The 27,598-nt window shown below is 37.7% G+C and overlaps 1 protein-coding gene across 2 annotated transcripts in view; it reads left to right on the plus strand.

Annotated features, from left to right (window-relative positions):
• Nucleotides 1-19,870, plus strand: part of rpap1 (RNA polymerase II associated protein 1) — a 33,421-nt gene extending 13,551 nt beyond the window's left edge. For both annotated transcript variants that reach the window (XM_059353039.1, XM_059353040.1), the window contains exons 13-27: nucleotides 93-227; nucleotides 727-897; nucleotides 1,675-1,832; nucleotides 2,478-2,648; nucleotides 3,797-3,992; nucleotides 4,959-5,068; nucleotides 5,267-5,462; nucleotides 6,091-6,237; nucleotides 6,629-6,771; nucleotides 7,718-8,150; nucleotides 9,365-9,483; nucleotides 9,583-9,814; nucleotides 14,514-14,690; nucleotides 16,314-16,370; nucleotides 19,076-19,870. In XM_059353039.1, coding sequence (XP_059209022.1) covers nucleotides 93-227; nucleotides 727-897; nucleotides 1,675-1,832; nucleotides 2,478-2,648; nucleotides 3,797-3,992; nucleotides 4,959-5,068; nucleotides 5,267-5,462; nucleotides 6,091-6,237; nucleotides 6,629-6,771; nucleotides 7,718-8,150; nucleotides 9,365-9,483; nucleotides 9,583-9,814; nucleotides 14,514-14,690; nucleotides 16,314-16,370; nucleotides 19,076-19,225 — 2,595 coding nt within the window. In that variant the 3' untranslated portion in view covers nucleotides 19,226-19,870. The remainder of the gene's footprint in view (nucleotides 1-92; nucleotides 228-726; nucleotides 898-1,674; nucleotides 1,833-2,477; nucleotides 2,649-3,796; nucleotides 3,993-4,958; nucleotides 5,069-5,266; nucleotides 5,463-6,090; nucleotides 6,238-6,628; nucleotides 6,772-7,717; nucleotides 8,151-9,364; nucleotides 9,484-9,582; nucleotides 9,815-14,513; nucleotides 14,691-16,313; nucleotides 16,371-19,075) is intronic.
• Nucleotides 19,871-27,598: the final 7,728 nt, after the last annotated feature.

Here is a 27,598-nt window from a genome sequence, read left to right on the forward strand (position 1 = left end):
ACGAGTTGTTAATTTGCAGCAATCAAGAAGCTCTGTGGATGAAGGTTTAAATGATTCTTGTTGTCTCTTTGCGATTCCTGTCTGTGGTTCAGGGTCTGTTAAAGATGAAACTGCTCCCGAGGCTGCGTTACATCCTGGAGGTGGTTCGACCTTCTCCTCCAGTGGTCCAGGACGTCCTGGAGATCCTTGCTCGAATCGCTCGGCACTCCTCCCTGTCTGCCACCCAGGTAGCAGCACTAACAGTCACTTAGACAGCTATTTATCTACACGCTTTGGTTCAGTCGGTTATTATTGTCAAGTTAAGTCCATTTTATTTATATAGTCCAAAGTCACAAATCACAGATTTGCCTCAAAGGACTGTACATGGCAGGACAAAAGATTTTTTTTTGGCATTTTTACTGCTTTATTTGATAGAGACAGATAGAAAGGGGGAGACAGAGGGGAAGACATGCAGCAAAGGGACCTCAGGCCGGGTTCGAACCCGAGTCCGCTGCAGCAAGCACACGGCCATGTGGTAAGCGCTCTACCTCTTCCGCTCTACGGAAAAAAAAGAAGAAACCTCAGGGAGAGACAGAGGAGGGATCCTCCTGGACGGACTGACCAGACCAGCAATAGATGTGGTCGTACAGGACCGATCAACAGAGGAGAATAGAGTAGATGGAGGTTGGAGGGGCAGAGTACCTTGTTTTTTTGGCCAATTTCAGTAAAATCGCATCTCTCTCTCAGGTGCTTGACTGTCCTCGCTTGATGGCGACAGTGTTGTCAGAATTCCTCCCCACCTCCTGGACAGCACCATCATCGCCTCTTCCTCAGTCTGTTTACGGCCTCCCGCTGGCCAGCGCCATGAAGCTGCTCAGAGTATTGGCCACTTCTGGCAGACACGCCTGTGCCAGACTGGTAAGTGTCACCATGGAATCTCTTGTGTATGTCAGTTTCTGATTTATTTGTGTATATGTAAAGCTGCTTTTACACCATTGCACCGTTACTGGCCTTGACTATGGAAAAATGATCCTATCTTTATTCAAGAGCATAGATTTATTAGTTTGAGAGCATGATTTTATTCCTTTTCAGTGACACAGCTCCTTCTCGTGCTCAGATTTATTCTCCTCATGCTCACATTTTGTGCTCGCACTCAGATTTCTGCTGCTTTCTTTCAAAATGTGCTTGAACCAACTTCAAGTCTTGTTGCTGACTCAGATCACTGACTCTCAGACAGTGTAATTAATTGCCATAACACAGTTCGGCCTCTGTTTTTATGACACTATAATAAAAGGAACGATATTGGAAAATTATAAGCAAGAGACAATTTTATGTCATATTTTCAATTTATATCCTCATATCCCAGCTGAACATGAATAAACATTCATACAGGTGCATACTTTTCAGAGGCCAACATTTCCACATAAAACACACTTTTTAAAATTGGTCTTTTGTAATTTTTTTTTTTTTTTGAGACACTGAACTTTAGGTCTTCATTAATGTAAGCCATAATAATTATAATTAGAAGACATTAAATAAAATAAGACATGAAATGTTTAATTCTGTGTGTAATGGATCTATATAATGTGTTATTTCCACTTTTTGAATTGAATTACTGACATAGAAAAACTTTTCCATGATATTCTAATTTATTGAGATGCACCTGTAGCTCACCTTTTTCTCTCCTCTACCCAGTTCAACTCTCTGGGCGTGAGGGAGCGTCTGCCTTGTCTGCTGAGTGCTGAGCCCAGCGAGCTGCTGCTGGCACCGACCGAGGCCCTCAGGATCACCACCGAGGCCTACAGGCTGTGGGCTGTGGCAGCCGGTTATGGACAGGCATGCCAATTATATATGTAAGTTAAAAATCCAAGCTGACCTCCGAGATCGCTCCTCAGGAGTAGAGAGTAATTTAAATGCAGATCGTAGGATGGAGGATCTGTAATCACAAATGAGATTAGTCTGGAAACCATCCATTCATTTCTTCTTAGAGGAGGCATGGTTTATGATCCTCCAGATCCATTTATTGGGCGCTATGAATGTCTATCACAAGCGTCTGTACGTAGCTCTTAGCCAATCGTATCAGTTATACCAGATGACGTATGTAGAGCGACAGAAATTGATGTTTACATAGCCAGACTAGCCCATCTCTACTTTGAGACTAAAATGCTCAATTCTGCTTCTGCAACGTTTTTCTGCAGCATGTTCTGACTCTGGCTGCTCACAGTCTACCGTGTGTGTGTGTGTGTGTGTGTGTGTGTGTCTGTCTGTGTGTGTGTCTGTCTGTGTGTGTGTCTGTGTGTGTGTGTCTGTGTGTGTGTGTCTGCGTGTGTGTGTGTGTGTTGTTCGAAATGAAATTCAAGCGCGCAGTATGGGTATACCCAGGCTAGAGGATCTGTATAGAAGAGTTTCATTAATTACAGTCCTTACAGCAGCTTGACATCATCTAATCCTCTCCTCTCACAGCGCTCCATCGCTATACTGTCATTATGTTCCCACAGAGACCTGTATCCAGGCTTGGCAAAGGCGTTACAGTCAGTCCACAGAGTCCTGGCCCCCTCAGATCCTCTGTTGCCTCTGCAGCTCCAGCGGCTCCTGGCTCTGCTCTCTCTGCTCACACAGGTCACACACACTGCTGGTTGCCACCAGGAGCTACAGGCCGGCATGGTCAGGTACAGATGAGGATTAACCCATTAAAGCCGGGAAAGCGGATACGTTGTTTTATAGTATTTGTATAAGCTCTCAAATACTTTTTGAATTCCATTTCTATCTGCTACAGAGGCTGAAAAATCTGTTATTTAGTGGAAGCGTTGACACTTCTGTTGAATTTCCAGAAAAACTTCAGGTTTTAGGGGGTTATTTTAAAATCGCCCAGAGGTTTTACAGGCATTTTTTACAGGCGTTTTAGGCTTAAATGGGTTAAAGTCTTTTTATGAAATAATGGCACAATTCACGACTCCTTTCTATCCACAGGTGCATCTCAATAAATTAGAATGCCATAGAAAAGTTTATTTATGTCAGTAATTCATTCGAAAAGGGGAAATAACACATTATATAGATCCATTATACACAGAATGAAACATTTCATGTCTTAATTTATTTAATTTCTTCTAATTATAATGATTATGGCTTACATTTAATGAAGACCTCAAATTGAAATATTTAAAAAGCGAGACTGGAGTTTACGCATTTGTTTTAAATACCTTAATTTAAAAAGGTATGTAAGGTAATTTAAAATACCTTAATACATTTAAGACCATTCAAATACTTATTTAAGACATTTTATGAGATTTTAAGAGAATTTTTAGACATTTTAAGTCTTTTTAAGACCCTGCAGATACCTTATTAAAGCATGAAAAGCAAAATAGCCAGTCAGTGCATTACTTTATGAGGTTTCTTATTGAACAGGACTCTATTCATGTGTATGTTATATTTACCTGCTAATGTATTCAGGTGCATCTCAATAAATTAGAATATCATAGAAAAGTTTATTTATGTCTGTAATTCAATTCACAAAATGGAAATTACACATTATATAGATACATTAAACACAGAATGAAACATTTCATGTCTTAATTTATTTAATCTAATTATAATGATTATGGCTTACATTTAATGAAGAAAAAATTGAATATTACAAAAGACCAAATTTGAAAAAGTATGTTTAATATGGAAATGTTGGCCTCTGAAAAGTATGTCCATCTGTATGACTTAATACTTGGTTGGGGCTGTTTGATTTGAACTACTGGAAATGTATTCCATCATATTCTAATGTATTGAGATACACCTGTTCATGTTGCCCTCTCTGTTTTTTCTGCAGCTCTCAGGGAGAAGAGTGTCCTCCTCCTCCTCCAGTCTCTTGGGGTCATGTCACAGGCTTGCAGGCATCCTTGTTGGGACATTTGAAAGGTTTTGTGAAGAGCCTGGATAATCCAGTTCAGAAAGAGAGCAGCCTGACTGTGATTCCAGCATACCTGGTCTATCTAGAAGCGTACTACCACCAGCTCTCCAGACAGGTACTGCTTCCTGCTGTGTTTGGACTTTTGAAGTTGTAGTTTTTACATACAGTTTTCCTCTTCCATGCGCTGTTCATTGTTTACAGATAGGTTAACTGATAGGCAGCTTGGGAGGTGAGAATGGAGTTTGATTTAAGAGACGACAACTACAAACAAATTGTTTCACAGTTTCTTAATTTAGCTGAACTCTCAAAGTTTCTTAAAAGCTAAATAGTCATCATACGGTAGCTGATTGGTTCTTGGATTGCATTTTGGCATATGTGTTCCACCTCTTTTGCTCTTCACATGGACTGTTTACCTTCAGTCAACCAAAGGCTGCTAAAGTGTGATTGGCAATACTAATCTGACAAAAAAATTATATATTTATATATATATATATATATATAATTCTGTTGCCTACAGATTCTGTATTCATATGCAGATATCTCTTTATAGAGATTATACTTTTTATTACAAGCTTTATCTCTCAAGTAAATGTCTGAAAAACCAACAGAACGGTGGAATCACTAGTATAAAACGTCTTAAGAAGTTGGAACACATCATGATGATTGAGCTCCAGTTCAAAATGAGACCAAACTTTATACGTATGACAAAATATAACCTGCCTTTTGCTGTCTTTTGCTGTGTGATTTTACAGACCAGTTAAAAGGAGTGGAAATCAGCCGATAAAATAAGATATTCCTTTATTAGTCCCACAACTGGAAATTGTGCAGAACAGTCAAAAATAGTAAATCATTGGGACTTATAGATGTCTGTGAGCATAGTTATTAATGTGGCCAATATATATTAATCTGGTTGGTCATGTATGCGAGAATCGCTGAGGACAGACTGATGGATAATTAAATACACTAAGGCACCCCCTGAAGTGAACTGAAGTGATTGTTAGGACAGACTAAATGTCAAAAAAAGGAAACATGCTAACAACATTGATGAACTGAAATGACTACATGTAACTCTCTCCCTCAGAACTGTTTCAAACCAGTAGAAACGCTTCAAGAGCTGGAGCTGCTGACGTCTGACGTCCTCCTCCCCCTGCTGTCCCACCACGCCATTCAAGGCCTGATAAATAACCTCAAGTATGTCTGATACACTGTGAGAACAGTGTAATTGTAGTTCTTGTTGTTATTCATGTCACATTGTCAGATAATGCAATTAAAGTCTCAATAATCTAAACAGATCGCAGTTTATAAATTGCACTTTTTAGAAGCACAGTCTCAAAAAACGATTCATTTGACAACTTTTTTTTGTTATTTTCACATTTGTTTTTACACCAGGTCTTCCTCAGTAGTGTGTAGTGTCCAGACCAGTGATGTGGGCCCAGAGACCACTCCCAGTCTCCCTGGTTTGGCCTGCCCAGGATGGAGGGACAGCCCAGGGTTGGTAGTTCCCAGCTCTCCCTTTCCTCTTCTCACAGGCCTGGGGCTCCTCGTGGAGACGATCACAGGCCTCCACAAAGGCCTCAGCTGCAAGGTAGAGTCTAAATACTTCAGGGAGGATTTTATATACATTATATTTGGAATCTACAGGGTTATTTTCATTGCATTGTATCACTGCTGAGCACACTTTAAGACAGAAATTAGGTACACTTCCGTTTTTATTGCATTTACTTATAAAACAACAGTTAGTATTGACAAAATTATACAAAAATAAGAACAAAAAAGTATAACATCAATAATCAGAAAAAAAAATCTCTGTTGGGGTTTACACATTAGGCAATTAATAGTATTGTTTAAATTTGCAATCTTACCTCTTTATGTCTTGGTACATTTGCTCCTGGTCATTTTCCCCATTTTTGTTTGAACATTGTTTCTTGTGTTCTTAAAATATGTTAATTTCTCAATCATGAAGAATTCCTCTACTATATCTAACCATTGTCTTTAAGGACCATTTTTTATTAATTGTTATCTTGCCAGTAGTACTTTAACCAAATACTCAAAAGATGAGGTTCTTATCTGTAAAACATCCAGTTGCAGCCTAGTGCAAATCAACATGTGTCTCACTTACCCAGGAACACACCCCGGTATATTTCTCTGCCGCCCATATGTTTTATCTCAATGTTTCCCTTTTTCTGTGTGTGACTTTCTCTCCATCTCTCTAGTTCTCTGGTCTCCTCCTGTCAGAACCTGTGATTGGTTACCTGCGAAGCTGCAGTCAGGCTACGCCCACCCTGTCTCACAACAGAGCCTGGCTCCTCCGTCACGAACACCACCTCCTCTACCTGCTGCTCCGGCTGGCACACAGACTGGTAGGCTCACACTTGAATTAAACGCCCATAAACAACATTGTGTTGACCTGATGGTCTGTTTCGTTCAGTAAGACTGTCTCCTGTTCCTATCCAGTAGTGTTGTAGTGCAGCACAACCATTATTAATGCCTAATAACACATAATTTCCCTACTTTTTTTTTTTTTCTCTGTACTGTTTCAGTGTTGTTTATTATTACTGTCATTGTTGTCTTTATTGTTCTAATTTGTAATTGTTTCATTGTTGTCTATTATTACTGCCATTGCTGTTTTATTATTATTGTTTTGTTTTTAATTGTTAATTGTAAGGTGACCTTGAGAGTCCTGAAAGGCGCCTATAAATAAAATGCATTATTATTATTATTACTGTAATCAACCTTTTGTTTTCTCCTCAGGTTCCCATTGAGCCACAAGTAGCCAAGCATGCCTCACTGTACCACCAGGTGGCGCTGGTTCTGCTGCCATGGTTGTTACCCGGCAGTGAATATCTGGGACATGAACTGCTGTCCACCATCATCTTCAGCAAGGATTTTATTTCGTAGGTTTAAATTTATACTTCCTTGGGTTTCACTGGGGATTTACTGTCAGTTAAAACCCAACATTTTTTGCATTTAATACATTCTTTCTAAGTAATCGTTTAGTGGTCGAAAACAGGGCAGACTATTATGATTTAACAAATTATATTATATTCAAAGTTCAATTGAATTTATTTGAAATTGGAGAAAATTAAGTTCACACTAAACAGACTATAAGGATTTAGTGCTTGATATATTTCAGAGCTTTTCTGTAACTCCACCATATTAAAATGTATCACATTAATATGGTGAAGATTAACTGCCTACTATCTGTTAAGACCACATGTATGTAAACTGTTGTGATACACCAGTTTGATCATGTCTTATATATACATATATACAGTCAACTAACTTTTCTTGATAATGACCAAAATCATTATCAAGAAAACCATGGAAAATGTCTAGATATCAGCTCTTAGATTAAACTTTCATGAGCCATTTTTGTTGTTATCATTATATTTGTCCAAACAAATGTACCTTTAGTTGTACCAGGCATTAAATGAACAAGAAATTGAAGAAAACAAGGGTGATCTAATATTTTTTTCCATGACTGTATGTACTGAATTTTATTTTATTTATTTTACTATACTTTATTTAGTTATTTACTTTTTTATTCCTCCATTAATATATGTGTGTTAATTTATACATTTATGAAAACATTTTTAAATTCTTATTATTGATTTATTTATGTTTGACAGGCAGGTCAGGTTGTGTCCCATTGGGTTATTGTGCTTTCTTTTTTTGGCCGTGGTAGCCTCTTTGCATTGTACAAGCAACAGTGAAGTGTTAAGACATTTGGGATCAACACTGGCTGATGATCCTTTTCCATTAAAAGTGATGATTCTTATTCTCTGCTTCCTTTATATTTCAGTGACATCACTCAGTTTGTGTTGTATGTTTGCTTTCCAGCGAGGGCCACAGCGGAGGACCTGAGGCTGTAGAGCTGGGAGAGCTGAGACTCCAAGAGGAGACGCAGCATCAGGCCTCTCCCTCTCTGCAGACTGTCGGGGCTCTCCTGAGAGAAGCCTGCGTCCAGCTGCCCTCCATACGAGGCTGCTTCCTCACCCAGCTGGCCCACCTGGAGTCGTCTGTGCTGACGTCCCGGGACGCTCTGCTCGGCCGCAACCCCTGGATCAGCTCCCATCTCCTCCCAGAGCTCACCGGTCCCACTGTGCCGTCCGATTGGCCTTTCCTCCCGCTCGTCAGCTTGTATGAGCGGACAGGGGTGTCTGACGGCGGAGGGTTAGCAGTGGAAGAACTCCCACAGGGGGCCCTGCAGGCCGTAACACACTGTCTGCAGTGGCTGCTGCTGCTGGAGGTCTGGAGAGAGGAAGCACTAAAGGTACAGAAACAAGTCAAGCTTCTCCATAAAGGTTTTAGAATAGAGTAGAATAGCCTTTGTTGTCACTGCACAGTGTAACAATTACAAGTACGAGAAAAGCCATCAGCCCGTCCAAACGTATAAAACACCCACAAACAGTATGACAGAGTATGAAGAGAGAGAAATACAGCACAACAGACTCATGTGTATAGTGTGAATGTTGAATTGAACATGTGTTGGAGGAATGCAAAGTGCATGTAGGGGGCGTGGCCTCAGTAGGGGGTGTGGCCTCAGCAGCCCTGCAGTAAGCAGTGTGCTGTGTGCATGTGACTGAGGAATAGCATCAGTGGTGAAAAAAAGTATTCAGATCCCTTACTTCAGTAAAAGTACTAATACCACCCTGCAGAATTACTCCAATACAAGTAACAAGTACAACCTGAAAAGTAACTAGTGGAGTAAAATGGTCAATATTTGCATTAAAATGTAATGGAGTTGAAGTATAAAGTTCCATAAAATGGAAATACTCAAGTGAAGTACAATGCCTCAAAATTGTACTTAAGTGCAGTACTTTAGTAAATGTACTGAGTTACCTTCCACCACTGTATAGCAGAGATATTCAAGTGTACTTGCATGAAATCTGGTTGTTTAAGTCAACGCTAAAATATATTTTCCCCAACTACATTTTCTGTTTTTGTTTTTGTTTTGTTTTTTCTGCTGTTTGTGTTTGTCTGTGTCTCAACTCTGTTATGTTAAGCGACTGAGTACCTTTTTAAAACGCTATAAAAATCAAATGTATTATTATTGTTATTTAAGTTACATAAATACAGTTAATTCCTCATAAATTCCCGTTAATTCCCATGAAAAGTTTCCACCTTTCCCTGAATTTTGCAACACTAGTCAGAATCACTTTAATTGATGACAGGTGTGTACTGACTACTATTTACCATCAGTTTAAATGTGACTGGTCCATTCTGATCACAGCCACATCCTAAATTCTAAGAGGTTGTGTAAACATATGCAGACACATTGTTTTATTTTCCCCCACTTAACATTTTAAACTTTTAAAAAACTGAATTGCTAATATATATAATATATATAATTATCATATATAATACATTCTTGCCATAATAACAATATATCTATGTTTAATAAATGTTTGTCATTAATATTGACTCTCTTCTGTTGTAGTCAGACAATATTACATTGTATAATTTGTTGTAACTGTCATGTTGCAGGTGATCCTTCCTGTGGCCAAGCTCGCCCGTCTGTCCTGTGTGTTCCTGTGCTCCAGTGACTTGTTCCTGGAGAGACCGGTTCAGAAACTGACCTGGGGTCTGTTCAGACTACTGACCAGGTCTGAATATGTTTGATATTACTGTTTGGCAGTTTGGCAGTGCAAAGCCTAAAAGTGAGCACAGAGAACAAAGTTGAACCAAATCCATTTCATTTACAGACGAACCAGGCTGGACTCTTTGGACCTGAACGTCCCTCCTCCGGGTCTAGCCTCCTTCCAGGACTTGTACGCTGCTCTTTTGACCCAGTACGAAGCTGTGTCCTTTGGAGACCGGCTCTTTGGCTGCTGGGTGCTTTTACCCCTGCAGAGGAGGTACAGCACCACCATGAGGCTGGCCGTGTTTGGAGAACATGTGGGGATGCTGAGGTCACTGGGAGTCACTCTGGAACAGGTAATGATTATGTGTTAAGATGTCTTATAAAGTAAGATAAGATATGACTTTATTGATCCCGCAGGGGGGGAAATTAGTTGTCACAGCTGCTCTAGATACAGACACATAGATATAGACGACATTAAAAGAATATAAAAGTAATTTGACAGTTGTTTTCTGACTCTTTATAACACTAATATTCTTTGTGAACAAGCAATGACTGATTTTCTCAGTAGATATTATTTCTGAGAATTATTGACAACATACTTGTAACTTTTCTTTTATTGAAAATTGTATCGCATGTCCATAAAAAACCTTTAAAATTAAATCATAAATTTAAAAACAATACCTTGCTCAAATTTTACTTATCAGAGTTTCATTGTAAATAAAATCCAACTCACAATTAATTGCAGTATATCCTAATTAATCTACCATCTTTCGTGGATAGGGGAAGTCTACACACCTCTGTTAAAATGCCAGGTTTATGAGATGTAAAACAATTAGTTCAAGATAAATCACTTCAGAATGTTTTCCACATCTTTCTTTCAATATCGTGGTAGCATAAATATGCACATCCTTTAAGGAACCTTTTGATTTTATGACAGAATTCAGTCTTTTGGGCTATGAGTCTATCAGCATGGCACATTTTGCCATGGGAATCTTTGCCCACTCTTCCTTGCGAAAGTGCTCCAAATCTATTGGACTGTGAGGGTATTTCCAGTACACAGACCTCTTCAGGTCACCCCACAGATCTTTAAGTAGATTCAGATCTGGACTCTGTCTGAGTCAACCAAAACTTTGATCTTTTTGGTGAAGCCATTCTTTTGTTTATTTGAAGATTTGGGGATTTTGGTAATGCCATATTTTCTCCCCCTTGACTGTGTTCCATGGCATAACCAAGCCTCAGGAATGTTTCGGTAATGTTTTCCTGACTAATACCTTCCAACGATGAGATTCCTTTCAGTGCTTTGTAAGCTCTTTGTGGATCATGGCTTTTGCTGTAGGAGGCAACTGAGTAAATGAACAGCTGAACTTTATATGGGGTTCATCAGAATTGGGTTTGCAAAGGGGTGAAAAAAATCCAGTACATTTCCAGAAACGTTCCAGAAACTTTCCATGGGAAGTTAAGCTGGGGAATTTTGGAAATATTCAAAATCTGTAACTTTCCATGGGAATTTACTAGCCTGGGTATACCCATACTGCCTTGCGCGCTCGAATTTCATTTCGAAACTCCAGGTAGTCTGGCAACCAGGGCCGTTTCTTAGCCCTGTTTTAGGGATCCAATCACAGAACGGGGAGGGACGGCAAGACGATGACGCGTACTACTCGGCAGACGGAAGCTTGGAGTTTTTTAGTTTTAGTTTTTTAGTTTTTTTAGTTTTTACTTAGTTTTCTTACGGATCCAACATGGCTGCAGCAGACTCCTGTTTCACCATGAAAAAGGATGTTTTAGCCTTTCTTCCGACAGGATTTTGGAAGTCTAATCTATTAATCGACCAACTAATCTCATTTGTGATTAGTCTGGTGTTAGCCAGGCTAGGAATTTACTGGGAATTTGGGGTCATTTAAACAAACTCAATGTGTAAATGCTGAGCTGAACATGTGATGGAGGAATGCAAAGTGCATGTAGGGGGCGTGGCCTCAGCAGCCTGCAGTGAGCAGTGTGCTATGTGCATGGGATGGAGGAATAGCAGAGATATTCAAGTGTACTTGCATTACATCTGTTTGTTTTAGTCAAGATAATCCTGAAATACATTTTCCTCAACTATATTTAAATTCCCTGATAGGGGCCAACCTTCCATATAGGAAATTCCTGTTTTATTCCCGTTTGTTCCCATAAATTCCAGTTAATTCCCATAAATTCCTGTTAATTCCCATGGAAAGTTTCCAACTTTGAAAATTCCCAGAATTTTGCAACACTAATCAGAATCACTTTAATTGATGGCAGGTGTGTACCGACTACTACTTAACATCAGTTTAAATGTGATTGGTCCATTCTGATCACAGCCACATCCTAAATTATAAGAGGTTGTGTACACATATGCAGACACTTTTTTTATTTTTCCCCACTTAACATTTTTAAAAACTGAATTGCACGGATTATAGGTCACATAAAAGATGAAAAACTATCCAGTGTATCTATATAACGACGCTCCTAATGTCATTTATCAGAGGAAATAGTGAGCTCAGACAGGCTTAATACACATGCCATGCCTCACTCCTCATACATCCTCTAGCAAAACACACCCCCTCTCAATTTGACGATTTATTTAAGCTGTAAAATATCCCCCTGCTCTCCCTCTGCCTGTCAACGCTGCTGCTGCTGCTGCCTGTATTGCTGCCTGTTCTCTCGGCCACCTGCAGTAGGGAATATACGTATTCATCACTCCTCAACACCTCGTGTAACTTCATGCCTGTGAGGAGCGATGAAGTCGGAGTCTAGACGCCAAAATGTAAATCATGTTCTACTGTTGTAATAAACATTTTAACGTGAGTTTACAGACTGAACTATCAAAAAGTGTGTATTTATCTAGGTGTATATTATATTAACTCCCATTCCAGCAGTGAGTGGCGTCCAAGAGGAAACCCTGTTATCTTTCATGGTGTTTCTCTGAGCTCTGGTTATTTTTTTATTAAAAATGATAATAATAATATTAATAATCATATAATCAGTGCATGTACATTAGTTGTGTTACAGAATCGGTTATATGTGAGGCTGATTTATTATCTCAATTCAATTCAGTACAGGTTTATTGGCATGGGAAACGTTTGTTAACATTGTCAAAGCAAGTGTGACATTAATGTACATTATTATGAACTAGAAAATTTCCTCTGGGGAAATTTTGAAAGGGCCACGGGGGCTACTGCCGGTGTGTGTACACTATGATGAGATTCTTCGTGTGTGTGTGTGTGTGTGTGTGTGTGTGTGTGTGTTTTTTACTCTTCCTGTAAGTCGCTTTGGATAAAAGTGTCTGCTAAATGACTAAATGTGTGTGTGTAATTAAAATCACATTAAAGTTACTGTGTGTGTGTGTGTGTGTGTGTGTGTGCGTGCGTGCGTGCGTGCGTGCGTGCATGTGTTTGAAGCATGTGTATGCATGTGTGAGGAGTGTGCGTGCTTTGCCCCGAGCACTGGTCCCTACAGCTATTGCTGTATAGGACCAGTGCTCGGTGCGATTGCCCCGAGGCCCTAATAAGGCATATAATAGTTATTAAAGAGCCTATGTACATATCAGTTAAATGAATAAGAAAATCTATAGAAAGTGAATGATGTCCAGCAGGAGATGGTCTAGGTCTGTCCTTCCTGTCCGCTGGACGTCCTTCTGTAGTCACAGCACTTCACAAATCTTGCTGCTGTGTTTGCACATTGCTGTACTTCACCCAGCAACTATGGAAGTTTTTGGGTCTTGTCTAATCTTTGATTCTTAATTTATAGCTCAAGATTCAAGGTTTCCTATATTGTCATTGTATTAAAAAACACACAACGAAATGTACGTGTTCTTCTCATATATAAGGTGCTTAAAAAAGACATTCAGACATTACGCACGTGTGATAAATAGTCTAAAAGATAATACATAGTTAAAAGGTAAAAAGATAAAGTGACAATGGTTGCAAATTATTTGTTATTGTCCGTTTAGGGTGCGTTTTGCTGTGGAAAAGAAACTGTTCTTTCGTCTGTTTGTCTGTGATTTGTGTGACCTGTAACGTTTTCCTGAAGGCAAGAGGGAAAACAGGTGGAGGCCCGGGTGGTTACAGTCTCTGATGATGGCTGAAGCTCTGCCCGGGAGAGGGCAGCCAGTGATCCTGCCTGCAGTGTTTATCAATTCAGTTCAGTTCAATTCAATTCAATTCAATTCAATTCAATTCAATTCAATTCAATTCAATTGGCTTTATTGGCATGACGTAACACTGTATATATTGCCAAAGCAAGCATCAGAAAAAAAGATAAAAGTAAGGAATATTGGAAGCAATATTTACAATAAATTATTATAATTCTATTATTCATTTTAAAAGAAAAGAAAAACTAATAACAATAAAAGAAAGCAATATTTACAATAATTGAATTACAATCAATATATCATTAATTTATCACCCTCTGTAGGGCCTTCGGTAACACTTTACAATAACCATCATTTATAAATGGTAAACAGATAGTTTATTAATGTTTAATCATCATTTATAAACCGTATATAGGCCATTTAGAATGGTAAATACATGATTTATTAATGTTTAACTAACAAAATAATTTAGAAATGGCAAATACATGGTTTATTAATGTAAGTTTATAGTTACTTTACCATTAACAAACAATTAAATTATAATTAATAGTTTATTAATAGTTTTAGTTGCACTCATTTTAACATTTTTAACACCATATTAAGTATGTTAATGGTTTTGAAATGATTCATATACCTTTAAGAAATTGGTTGAAAACATTTAAAGATTAAATTTGTATAGCACTTTGTACAATGGTTAATAACTGGTTTATAAACCATCTATAAACACTACTTAGTTGGTTACTGTAAAGTGTTACCGGGCCTTCTTGCCTGCTGCAGAACAGGCAACATACTAGATAGTGATTCCATATGACAGAACACTTTCTATGGAGGAGTGATAAAAAGTGACCAGTGTCTGTTCATCCATACATTCCTTTTCAGTAGCCTCAGGAACTAAAGGTGTTGTTGGGCTTTGTCTAATCCCTCTGACTCTTCATTTATAGCTCTGCATCCCTATCGAGCGGTTCACCTCCCCCCCTGAGGACTCCCTCCCTCTCCTCCGTCTCTACTTCCGCTCCTTGGTTACGGGGACCCTGGCGCCCCGCTGGTGTCCCGTCTTATATGTGGTCGCCTTGTCTCATGTCAACTCCTTCATCTTCTCTCAGGACGCTGCAGCACAGGTACAGCACTGCAGAACATTCAACCTCTCTGTCCAACACGGCGAAACCTCACGCCAACTGCCACATGTGTAGCAGTTTAACAAATCCAGAAGGCACTGCAGCTGCTCCGAATGATATTTTGGATTTGTTGAGCAGTGAGCAGTGGATTCACGGGGAGCTATTATATGTTTATTTTCTGATCCAAACATGACCTCATTGGGACTCAAAATCTTAAATATTTTATGAGCGTGAAAAACGTGTATGTTATTGATTAGCTGTCAAGAAGCAGCAAAATGGTGTGCGACTTTTATTTGACTGCGAGTTTTATAAACAACACATTGTGCTCCATTCACGAAGCCGTTATATTGGAGCAGCTGAAAACGGGCATGCATGCATGTGTAGAGTTCATTAAGTCAATAGTTCTCAACCTTTTTGAGTCGCGACCCCCAATTTAACATGCATGTTGTCCGAGACCCCCGCTCACTGAACAGAATCTCACACACACAGTTCAGATCACCAAAAAAAGACACAAAATGACTAAAAAAAGACAAAATGACCAAAAAAAGGAAACAAATTGACCACAAAATGACCAAAAAAGACACAAAATGATCAGAAAATGACACAAAATGACCCCAAAAAGACATAAATGACCAAAGAAAAGACACAAAATTACCATAAAAGACACAAAATGACAAAAAAAAAATCCCACAAAATTTCCAAAAAAAGACATTAAATGGCTAAAGACTAAAACAAAATGATTTGGCGACCCCCAGAAATCATCTCGCGACCCCAATTGACCTATGGCTAAGCCACACCCCCAAACGCGATGAGCCAATCACAGTGCGCATAGCTAACTCAATACACTCGGACATTCTCTGCTTCCACATCCATTGAAATGCATTAGAGTTAGTCCGTTTTCAATCATTTTTATGTGTTTTTTGTTGAGATTTTAAGTTTAAAATGGTCAAACGGTGTGCATGGGGTACATGCAACTCTGACACAAGGTATAGCCCAATAATATGGGAGCAGTAAGCTGGTTCCCTATGGCAGTGATTCCCAACCGCTGTTCCGCACACAAGTGTGCCGTAAGAAATCAATATCTATCAATATCAAATCCATCGACTCCGTCTTAACGAGCGCTAAAGAGGTCAGCCGGCTCGTTAACAAGAGCCTCTTGTTAACGAGCCGGCCGACCTGTTAGCGGCAGTTAGCTACAGTTAGCTCTGTAGCAGTACAGTGTGTATGTGCTGCTGCTGCAGGAGGTGTTCACTTAGCGATCTGTGTTTGTTTACAACAAGCACCGCAGTGAGCGGTGTCAGTGGGGTGAAAAGACGAGTGAAAACCTCTAACCTGTTAATGAAGGCCCTTTTGGTGACTTTGAGATGATATTTCATTTTTCTGTCTCCAAAAGTGATTAATGCCTCCTGTGAAATTTCTCTGACTGTCACAGCTGCCATAGCGCCCGTCACCGAATGTTGACAGTTTGTCCGAGTGAGTGGAGAGGGCGGGGCTTAGCCATAGGTCAATTGGGGTCGGGACCCCAAGGTTGAGAATAGCTGCATTAAGTAAACACTAGGAAGTAGAGTGCTTCAGTGCAGTACATCAATGATGCTTTTGATCTTTAATCTCCTCGTCCTTTTCCAGGAGGTTGAAGCAGCTCGACACAGTATGCTGAGGAAAATCTACTACCTGACTTCTGAGGTACTCATCTCCTCTTTTACTCCCTTTCTGATCTTCACACTCTGCCAGCGTTTTATTGATTATACCACCTCTTCCCCTCCTTTCACATACCTTCCTGATGATTCCTCTGACTTGGCTGATGGTGAACACGATTAGAAACAGACTGGTTTGTCACCGTTCAGCTGCCGGAAGGCTTCTCTTAAAAACTGTTGTTTTGTTTTTTGTTTTCAATCTTCCACTTTTCTATTTTTATATCGCTGTTATTCTGACTTGTTTTGGTGTCTCAGTTTCTGCTCTGTTGTCATGGTTCGAGCTTTTTCTGAATCACTGAGTAATACATTTTCAACACACTCAGACCAATTAACGGTCTGCAATCCCATCTTTAACCCTCCTGTTATGTTCATTTCTCAGGAACAGCAATATGCTTGTGGGTCAATTTGATCCGGGGCATGTTTAATTATCCAAAAGTTGTCAGAAGCCCAAAAAACCCCAATAAACATTGCTTATATTTCATGATTAACTCGATTATTTACCATCTCAATCAATATTTAGTGCAATGGTGTTCTGTACCTCTCACAGTTCATGGTTCAATGAGGATAATTCACTCGTTTTTCATGAAAAAAAAAATGCATGTTAAAACTTTATGTACATTGGAAGACCAACATATAAAATACAATGGTTTTACATCACATTTTTTATTTTTATTTTTTTAATTTACTTTACATTTTAACCTTTTTTTCTTATATAACAAAAGTCATAACACCTGCATTCTCACACTTTGTAGATGAGCATTTTCATTTTATATGTTGATTAAACTTATTAATCCAAAGCAGGAGAAATTTCCTCCCGGAAAAATACTTTTAACTATTTTTTTTCCTATTTTTTAAAACTTTAAAATGGGTCATTTTTACCCCATTTTTTTATTTCAATTTTGGTTGATGTTCCCCCACAGTCCAGTCAGAAACATGTTGATTTGAGTGTATGTTAAACTGGATGTTTATTAACACCATTAATTATGTTAAAGTGGATATTGTTACAGTATTTTTTCTTACAATTGTACTGTCAAAGCTTAGGTTGGTATGATGCAAGATTGTATTTGTCCTGCTACCACTCAAAGAGACAGAATTTTGAAATTTGAACCATTTATCTATTCCTTTTAACCCAACTTGGTTATCTATTTCAATTATTTATTTATTACTCTGAGCGATTTATTTCAACCATTGGTTTAATAATTCTTTAGCTATTTCAACCTTTTGTCCATTAACTTCTATCACTACCCACTTGCTATGTATTTCAACCATTTATTCTTGTTCATTTTTTAGCTATTGCAGCTGCTATTTTAACTTAATATTGAAATTATCTATCATGACATTTTAGCTATTTCTACTGATTAGTTACACACTAACTAATCAACTATTCAGCTGTTTATCTATTACTTTAACCAGTTATCCAATACATTTAGCTATCAAAATTGTTCATCTATTACTTGTAAATTGCTATTAACTAGCTGTTTAAACCTCTCTGCTCACTTCCTGGTTTTTATGTTGTCTCAGCAGAATCGGTATGTTGATATACATTGTTTAATGTTTTTTACAGTTTTAAGATTAAATGGTTTCCACTACATTCATTTAGTAGCGGCGGCCCACTGCAATAAATGCAACGTTCCGGAAATTTTATTTTACTGCATTTTCACAATCAGAAGATTCACTTATGAATACATGGATGGAAGCACATAAATGCTATTCTATTCTATATTTAAAAAAAATACATAAGCAAGTAAAACAAAAAATAAATAATAATAAATAATAAAGGAAAAAGCTCAAGCCTCTTGATGGTTGAGACTTTAGTATTTCAGGTGTGGAGCGCATTCCATTAAGGCCGAGTCCTTGCTGCGGCAGACCGGGGTTCGAATCTGGCCTGAGGTCCCTTTGCCGCATGTCTTCCCCCTCTGTCTCCCCCTTTCTATCTGTCACTATCTAATAAAGCAGAAAAAATCTTAGAGAAAAAAAAAGGACTAAACTAACAAAGACATCTCCTTAGAGTGTCAATAAAAAGTTGTTTTAATCCCAAAAAGCTAAACTTTGTACAGTATTTAATACTAACCTATGAACTACTTCCTTTCTCTAAACACGTGTAGCTTTCAAAATAAGAGCACATGGCTGTGTTAACAGAATCCACCACAGTATCTTCATAAATGGTAAATGGGGTGCACTTATATAGCGCTTTTATCCAAATCGCTTTACACTACAGACTACGCTCATTCACCCATTCACACACACATTCATACTGGTGTTAGAGGCTACCAGGGCACACTGGTGCCACCTGCCACCATTGGGAATTCATTCACACACCAATGAACGCAGCATCAGGAGCCATTTGGGGTTCAGTTTCTTGCTCAAGGATACTTCCACATGTAGGCTGCCATGGTCAAGGATCGAACCGACAACTTTCCGACCAGTAGGCGCCTACTCTACCAACAAAGCCACAGTCGCCTTGATTCAATCTTGTTCGAAACTCTGGTTCTAAAGCTTGTTTTGCAGTCGAGTGTCGTTTTCTATACTTTCTAAATTGTTGATTGATATTTACACACGCACACCATCCAGGGAACAAATAACCCTTAACCCCCGCTGCTTAAAAAAATCCTAGAGGAAACACTGGATTAGTTGCGCTGCCTGGCAACCACCACCCCTGCTGCTCTTCTCACGCTCTTTCTCTCTCCTCTCCAGGTGTTGAGAAACCACTTGCTGCTCTTCCGTCTGCCTCAACAGCACGCAGAGTTTGGCTTCAGCATGTACGAACAGTTGCCTGCCATGAGGGCGAAACGTTTGGAGAACGTCCTGAGAGTGCAGGACAACAGCGATGACAAAGGAGACTGACAGCAGCAGGAAGCGGGAAAATAAAACAGAGCGAGACAAAAAACAGACGATCCAGAGGAGGGACGGTATGGGACTGAGAGCAAATGGAAGGAGAGACTAGAGGATGAGAAAAAGACACTGAGAAAGAAAAGTGAGACATTAAGTCCTGTTAGTAATAGTTTCTTGTTAAGATCGACCTTGGAACAAGAGTCACCTGAAATGTTTCGTGGCTCGTGTCTTCTAGGACACCTGACCTGAGGTAGATTTGGACAGCCCTTAATGAAGAAACAATTCCAAATAACTATATTTGAACCAGCTTCCAACATAATAAAGGGTTCAGACGAAGACTATGTATCACAGACCATCAGTGGAAAAGTTTGGGTAACTTAAAAAACAACCAGTCAAGTCATCACAAAAATGAAACACAAATGCTAAAAAATGAAGTGCAGATGCTGCGGGGGCTGAGGTCCCTGAAAGCTGTTCTTGTAAGCAAACAGGAGGAATTAACAATTCCTCTTGAGACTTGTGCACTTTGCCAGTTACTCTGTCTCATGATCCTGAAAAACAGACCGAGGCAATTTTTGGCTTCCCGCAGTAAAGACAAATGTTTTGACCTTTACAAGTGCCTGAAACTGTCTTTTTGCATTAAAAAAAACATGATTTCTAGTTTGTGAATGCTTCGATATTTTTTATTCTTTAATCACTGTGACTCAGCACTGTTATTATAGCCCATAAATATAACTGAAATAACTACAACTATAACCATATTGAACTGTACTGTCACACCAGAGATGCAAACACGCACACTTTGATTAAAATAGTGCAACAAACATGTTTTCAGTTAAAGAATTGTTCCCTCGGTGTGACTGATCAATATAATTCACTCTGTCAGTCCTCGGACTAACACCCAATGTGATTTCCACTGAAGTTCCTCCAACTGTTTCCAGCGTTAAGTCACATTTGGAAAATGCCCACAAGGGATCAGAGAGTTTTCTGTGCGAGTGCTCGTGCTTCCTGGGTTGGGATTTTAAATTATAAATTTATATTATAAATTGTGAGAATGGATCGAGTTCCACTGCAAACAAGTAACAACTCACAACAACATCGCATACTGATGATTACAGTCTTCTGTACCCAATATGTACACTACCGGTCAAAAGTTTAAGAACACCCCAATTTTTCCAGTTTTTTATTGAAATTCAAGCAGTTCAAGTCAAAGAACAGCTTGAAAGGGTACAAAGGTAAGTGGTGAACTGCCAGAGGTAAATAAAAAAGGTAAGCTTAACCAAAACTGAAAGATAATGTACATTTCAGAATTATACAAGTAGGCCTTTTTTCAGGGAACAAGAAATGGATTAACAACTTAACTCTATGGAGTCTTGGGCTATTTTGTCCATTTTTGAATTCTTTGTAAGTCATTTTGTGTCTTTTTTTAGTCATTTTGTGTCTTTTTTTAGTCCTTTAGTCCAACATAAAATGTGATTTTGAATCTTTTTTTTTTACTTTCAAAACACTATCATGCTCAATAAAGAATTTTAAATGTTGCAAATGTGCATTCATTTCAGAGTAGACTGAGACATTAAACTGCATCATTTTCAATTAAATTTTGGAAAAGTTGGTGTGTTCTAAAACTTTTTACCAGTAGTGTATATTATTACAGTTGGATTTTAACTTAAGGATTTTACTTTTAATTAAGATTAAGATTTAGATTCCCTTATTAGTCATTACAATGGGGAAATTCACCCTCTGTATTTAACCCAGCTTTCTGACACACCAGTGAACACGCCATGTTTAGGAGCAGTGGGCAGCACATAATTGCACCCAGGGAGGTGGATGTGGAGGGTTTGGTACGTTGCTCAAGGGCACTACAGTCCTTGACCTGGCAGTCATGGAATTCAAGCTTGTTATCCAACCTCTAGGCCAGGGATGGGCAACTTAAATGCTGACGGGGGCCTCAATTTTTCATCGGCACTACCACAGGGCCACATATAGGACCATGCACTTAACCAGATATGATGAAACTGCAATTATAAATATGTTTACAGTGCAGTAACTTAACATATTTCATGCTCAAATGCATGTACACTGCAAAAAAGGTGTGTCTAAAAACACTAAATCTGAGGGAAATGATCTTGCTGCATGGACAGATAATTTCACTTGACAAGATTTCTTAAATTAAGATTATTAAATCTAGAAATAAGCATGTTGAACGCTTAAAATAAGAAATTAACTCTTAAAACAAGATAAATTATCTAACACTTCTAAATCTGAGTTTTTTGCAAGAACAGCAGACCAACATTAATTGCAAGAAGTAATTTTGTGCATTTTTACACTGCACTTTTAAGATTTCATGCTCGAATGCATGTAGTTGTACTGAGGGCCACTTCAAGTGAGGGTGTGGACCGTATGCGTCCCCCGGGCCACCAGTTGCCCATCCCTGCTCTAGGTCATAGACTGCCCTATGAAATACATATGTGCACCAAATAACCTTGAAAATAATTTTTTGGGGGCGATTTTTTTAATTTTATGAGCGTAAATATCCTGTTTAAGGATTCAGTTTAAGAATATTCAGTTATCATGTACTGAATTACAGTAGCAAGCAGTTTATAAAGTCAGCCTATGTCTGAAGCATATAGTCATGGAAAACATTATTAGACCACCCTTGTTTCAATCCCTTGGTCATTTCAATGCCTGGTACAACTAAAGGTACATTTGATTGGACAAATATAGCTGAGATTTTCCATTACTGTATGTTACCAGTGGTGGAAGAAGTATTCAGATCCTTTACTGAAGTAAAAGTACTAATACCACATTGTTAAATTACTCCACTACAAGTAAAAGTCCTGCATTCAAAACTTACTGAAATAAAACTACAAAAGTATCAGTATCAAAATGTACTTAATGTATCAAAAGTAAAAGTACTCGTTATGCAGAGTGGGACCACTCAGATGATTATATATATATATTCTAAATATCTGATCAGATTATTTGTATTGATGCATTTTTGCTAGCAGCATTTACATTTCCTCAAAATAGGACTCATTTCATCTACTTAATATACTGTTATGAAATTTAATTTAAAAAAACAAACAACAACATCTTATCACTTTAAATTTGTCTTAATTTTCATGTCAAAAGTAGCTAAAGCTGTCAGCTAAATGTAGTGGAGTTAATGTAAAATAGTTACCATAAAATGTAGTGGAGTAGAAGTATAAAGTTACATAAAATGGAAATACTTAAGTAAAGTACAAGTAGCTCAAAATTGCACTTAAGTACAGTACTTGAGTAAATATACTTAGTTCCATTCCACCACTGTATGTAAGGGTCTTCAACGTTTTTCAGGCTGTGGACCCCAAACCGATGGAGCAGGCACCAACTACTTTACCAGCCTCAGTAGCTGGCTGTTGTGGATCAGAGCTGCAGTGTTTTAGCCATGAATATCTTGCAAAAAATGATTGAACAAGGATTTTTTCTTACTAATATTATTGCAGCATGTGACCTTGTGTCTGGGATCTTAGTCAGCTGTGTAGAAAATACAAAAAAAATGTAATAATCAACCAAAAATGACCTCCCTGCAATACCTCTATGACCCTAGGGCAGCGGTGTCAAACTCAAATACACAATGGGCCAAAATTTAAAACTTGAATAAAATCGCGGACCAACATTGAACAAATAAACCTTTTAATATATACCAAACATGTTTTGCTTTAACATTAAATATGGAACCAGCAACGCTTATAAACATACAATATATAACTAAATAGTGCAGGCATGCAAAATCAAATTTAAAATAAAAAACACATCAATGTCATTAATTTATTAAATAAAAATTAAATAAAAATCGTATGCCTCTTTTCTATTTGCATCCTTCTGATTTAAATATCAAAATAAACTTTTTCAACAGGTTAATAAATTCTGCCTTACTTTTCGCCATTTTTGGGAAGGGGTAGCTCGAAGACAGCTCTAGCTTGAGGTTGCTATGACGACTGTCACAGAGGAGCGTTTCTGGGTCCTGTCCTGATTGACGCGCCAAAACAACAGCAGGGCATTGTGGGATTTGTAGTATTAGCGGTAAATGCGCCATAAAATACCGGCGGGTCAGCTTTTATAGTACAATAATAATATAATAATTTGGTATTTCCTCGCGGGCCAAATAAAATTACACTGCGGGCCAAATTTGGCCCGCAGGCCAGAGTTTGACACCCCTGCCCTAGGGGGTCCCAGGACTTCCTGTTGAAGACCTAATGCCTGATTAGGTGAGCATTGTCAGGAATTAATGGACGACAGGGAGGCCGGACTATTAGAAATAGTAATTGTAAACAGGCTTTGGCGCATTTATTTAAAAACCATGAGCAGATTTAATTGGAAGTGCATGGTAGGTGTCTATTATAGCCTGATAATGGACACCCAGCAGCCAATCAGAATCCACTACCCACAAAGAACATGGTATACTGAGATTTAAAATACTATTGTTAAATAGATAGATTGTGGTTCTTCATTTTTGCAATGCAACAGTGTTTCGTGGTTATAGTTTTCATACAGCACGGTAGCTTTAGTTCCAGTGCAAACGAGGGAGAAAAAACAAGCCAATAAAACATTATCACAAAGCATATAAAAAAGGAAACATATGGAAGTAAAACCATGTACAGTGAATATAATGGCATATGATTTGTACAGTTCAGTTGCTCAGCACATGAAGCAGCCCCAGAGGGAGGAAAGAGAAGCGATTGATTCAATGGTACATATACGTTTGAGTTCAGTCCAGTGCCTGCAGAGCAATGCAGGTCAGTTTATGGGAACTTGTGGTGGAGGGAGTTGTTGCTGACAAACGTTCAGCAGGACTTCAACAACTTGGCCATGCATTTATCTCCAGTAGACTTGACGACTGTAGCTGTATCTTTACAGGTCTGCCTCAGAAATCGATTTGGCAGCTGCAGCTGATTCAGAACGCAGCTTCTGGAGTTCTCAGTGAATCACATCAGTCCAGTTTGTTTTTCTAGTTATGTCACATTTTAGTGTATAACAAATAATAAGTAATAATACATTTTATTTTGGCGTGAAGTAATACCCTCTTAAATAATTTTCTGTCATTTTTTAAAATGTTTTTCAGAAAACAAAAAAACTTCAACCAGATACTGAATATATATTTATTCATAATTTCACTCAAAAAGATTATGACAATACATGACTATTGACATACTAATAACAATGTCTGCCTATTATGTAACATAAGAGAAATGTATAACTTTTTGAACATGCCATTTTAAACCTTCAACTCTGTCAACAATAAAGCATAACTACAGCTAATAGTCAGTGGTGGAATGTAACTAAGTACATTTACTCAAGTACTGTATTTAAGTACAATTTTGAGGTACTTGTACTTTACTTGACTATTTCCATTTTACGTAACTTTATACTTCTACTCTACTACATCTAAAGGCAATTATTGTCCTTTTTACTCCACTACATTTAGCTGACAGCTTCAGTTACTTAACAGGTTGAGATTCAACATTAAAGACATGATTTATAATAATTAAACCTCACAACAGTATATTAAGTAGTTAAAATGAGTCCTGCCTTGAGATAATTCAAGCACTGCTTACATAAATGCATCAATAATAATCATAATCCAATAATAAAGTTGGAATATATATTAAAAGTAAAATCATAAAAATATGTTTTGAGCTGTTTCTTCAAATATCAACAGCGTAAGTCTTCTTTTTGTGCATTGAGCAAACCAGCACTAAACTTAAAGGAACTCTTTCTCAGGTACTGATTCAGAAGTATAAACCGCTCAGCTGCAGAAACAAGGCAGATTGCTGCTGAGCAGGAGGTCCGCATTTTTATGCTTTTAACGTTTAATGGGCGAAAACACTCATTAAATGTCAATGCTTGTTGGATTAAAAACGATAATAAAAATACTAAGGAATACTAAAATACATAATTCCTCAGCAAAAACTTTTACTGCAGCTTTAAAAACTCTCCACTCACCCTTCAAAGTGAGGAAAGTTCTTGGAGCGAGATCAGTCTTTTCTCCCAAATGGCTCACAGAAATATGATAACATATTGTACATTCATTTTTATGTGAAACTCATGCTGAAAAGGCAGACTCCATCTTTGTCAAAATGAGCATGGAGTGGATTAGTTGAACATCAAACTCCCGAATACCAGAGGTAACACATTTCTGCTTGGATTAAAATAGAAGCAATGTGATGAACAGGCCGTTCATAGGGTCAACTTTTAACTTAGCGATATATAATATAAGAATATTCAGTTATTACGTACTGAATTACAGTAGCAACAAGTTTGTCTGAAGCATATACAGTCATGGAAAAAATTATTAGACCACCCTTGTTTTCTTCGATTCCTTATTCATTTTAATACCTGGTACAACTAAAGGTACATTTGTTTGGACAAATATAATGATAACAACAAAAATATTTCAAAAGAGTTTAATGTAAGAGCTGAGATTTTCCATTACTGTATGCAACCAGTGGTGGAAGAAGTATTCAGATCCTTTACTGAAGTAAAAGTACTAATACCACACTGTGAAATTACTCCACTACAAGTAAAAGTCCTGCATTCAAAACTTACTGAAGTAAAAGTACAAAAGTATCAGCATCAAAATGTACTTAAAGTATCAAAAGTAAAAGTACTCGTTATGCAGAATGGACCCACTCAGATTGTTTTATATATTCCAAATATATTATAAGATTAGATTGTATTGATGCATTTATGTAAGCAGTGTTTTACTGTTGTCAATGTTCGGCTCATTTGAAATTTTTTATATACTTTTATGTGGTTTGATTTATAAACATGCCAAATCACTTTAAATGTATCATGTTTTTATGTTAAATCTCACCCTGAAAAGTAACTAAAGCTGTCAGCTAAATGTAGTGGAGTAGAAGTATAAAGTTACAAATGTGGAAATACTCAAGTAAAGTAAAAGTACCTCAAAATGATACTTAAGTACAGTACTTGAATAAATGTACTTAGTGACAGTCCACCACTATCGATATCATCAAGAAACTTCCCCAGTTACATTAAGACTATTATTTTTGTGTTACACAATTTCTGAAATGTCAAATAAGCAAATATGGCCGTATCTAATGCTTACCTTTTTCTGTTTTATGAGAAATCTACAGAGAAAAATAGACAAAGTAGAGGAATAAATGTATTTTTTTTCTTTCCACTAGTCTGAACATGTTGAACATTGAAGGAAAATAGCCCAAAATCTCAGAATTGTACATGAAAAAGCCTGTTGTTTTGGCCTGTTTCCACCTTAACTCTCCTGTTATGTTCATTTCTCAGGAACAGCAATAATATCCGTGGGTCAAGTTGACCCGGGGCATGTTTAATTATCTAAACGTGTCAGAAACTAAAAAATCCCAATAAACATTGTTTATATTTCATTATTAACTCCATTACTAACCATTTCAATCAATATTTAGTGCAGTGGTGTTCTTTACCTCTCACAGATCATGGTTCATTGAGGATAATTCACTTGTTTTTCATTAAAAAAATGCACATTAAAACATTTTTATATACATTGTAAAGACATACATATAAAATACAATGGTTTTACATCACATTGATTTTTAAAAAGTATATATTTTCCTTTTTTTTAAATGACAATTATTTTCATTTACTTTTAAATCTTTTTTTTTGTTTTTTGAACTAACTTTGAAATGGGTCAATTTGACAACACAAAAGCAAAAATGCTTTCATCTTGTGGTCTCTAATTCATTGTTTTGTAGTGATGAAGTTGTCAAGATGAATTTCTGCTTCTGCTCAAACTAATTTTGTTTTAATTTGTCCACATTTTTACATAAAACATCACAGTATGGAGGGGCACCAGGCAGCTTGATCTCAGACTGTTTGTTCATATCTTAGTTTGGCTCTCCCTCCCTCTGACAAAGCTGGCTGTTTTATCTTTAAGACAAAAACTCTATTGTTTTATCATCTGGATTATTATATAATTGGCCGGTAAAAGATGATGGCATCTCCTGTGGGCACTAATACTGCTCACATGCTTCTCTCCACATCTGGTCTGTGTTTGGTCTCATTCGTGGGTAAATGTGCACAATTCCTTTCCAATTCCTTGAAACAGTGAGGAGTCTGCAAATAGTCCCTCTTAACTTAATCATAAAATTACTCAGTGTGATTCCAAAGTAAATTCTCAACAGGGAATCTACACTGAGACTTCATTAGGAAATTCCAAACTACTTGTTTTCAATGCAGCTGTTATTTCTCTTATTTATAACTTTCCCTAACTTTTCCAAAATTGATGACATAACTTTTTGCAACGAACCTCTATATTTGGACATCAATAGTAGTTTTTTCAAGATTTACAGACGGTAATCTGTGTTTTTAAAGCCATTTATGAGCTTTTCT

Source organism: Centropristis striata, chromosome 16, assembly GCF_030273125.1.
Source record: "Centropristis striata isolate RG_2023a ecotype Rhode Island chromosome 16, C.striata_1.0, whole genome shotgun sequence".
Lineage (NCBI taxonomy): Eukaryota > Metazoa > Chordata > Actinopteri > Perciformes > Serranidae > Centropristis > Centropristis striata.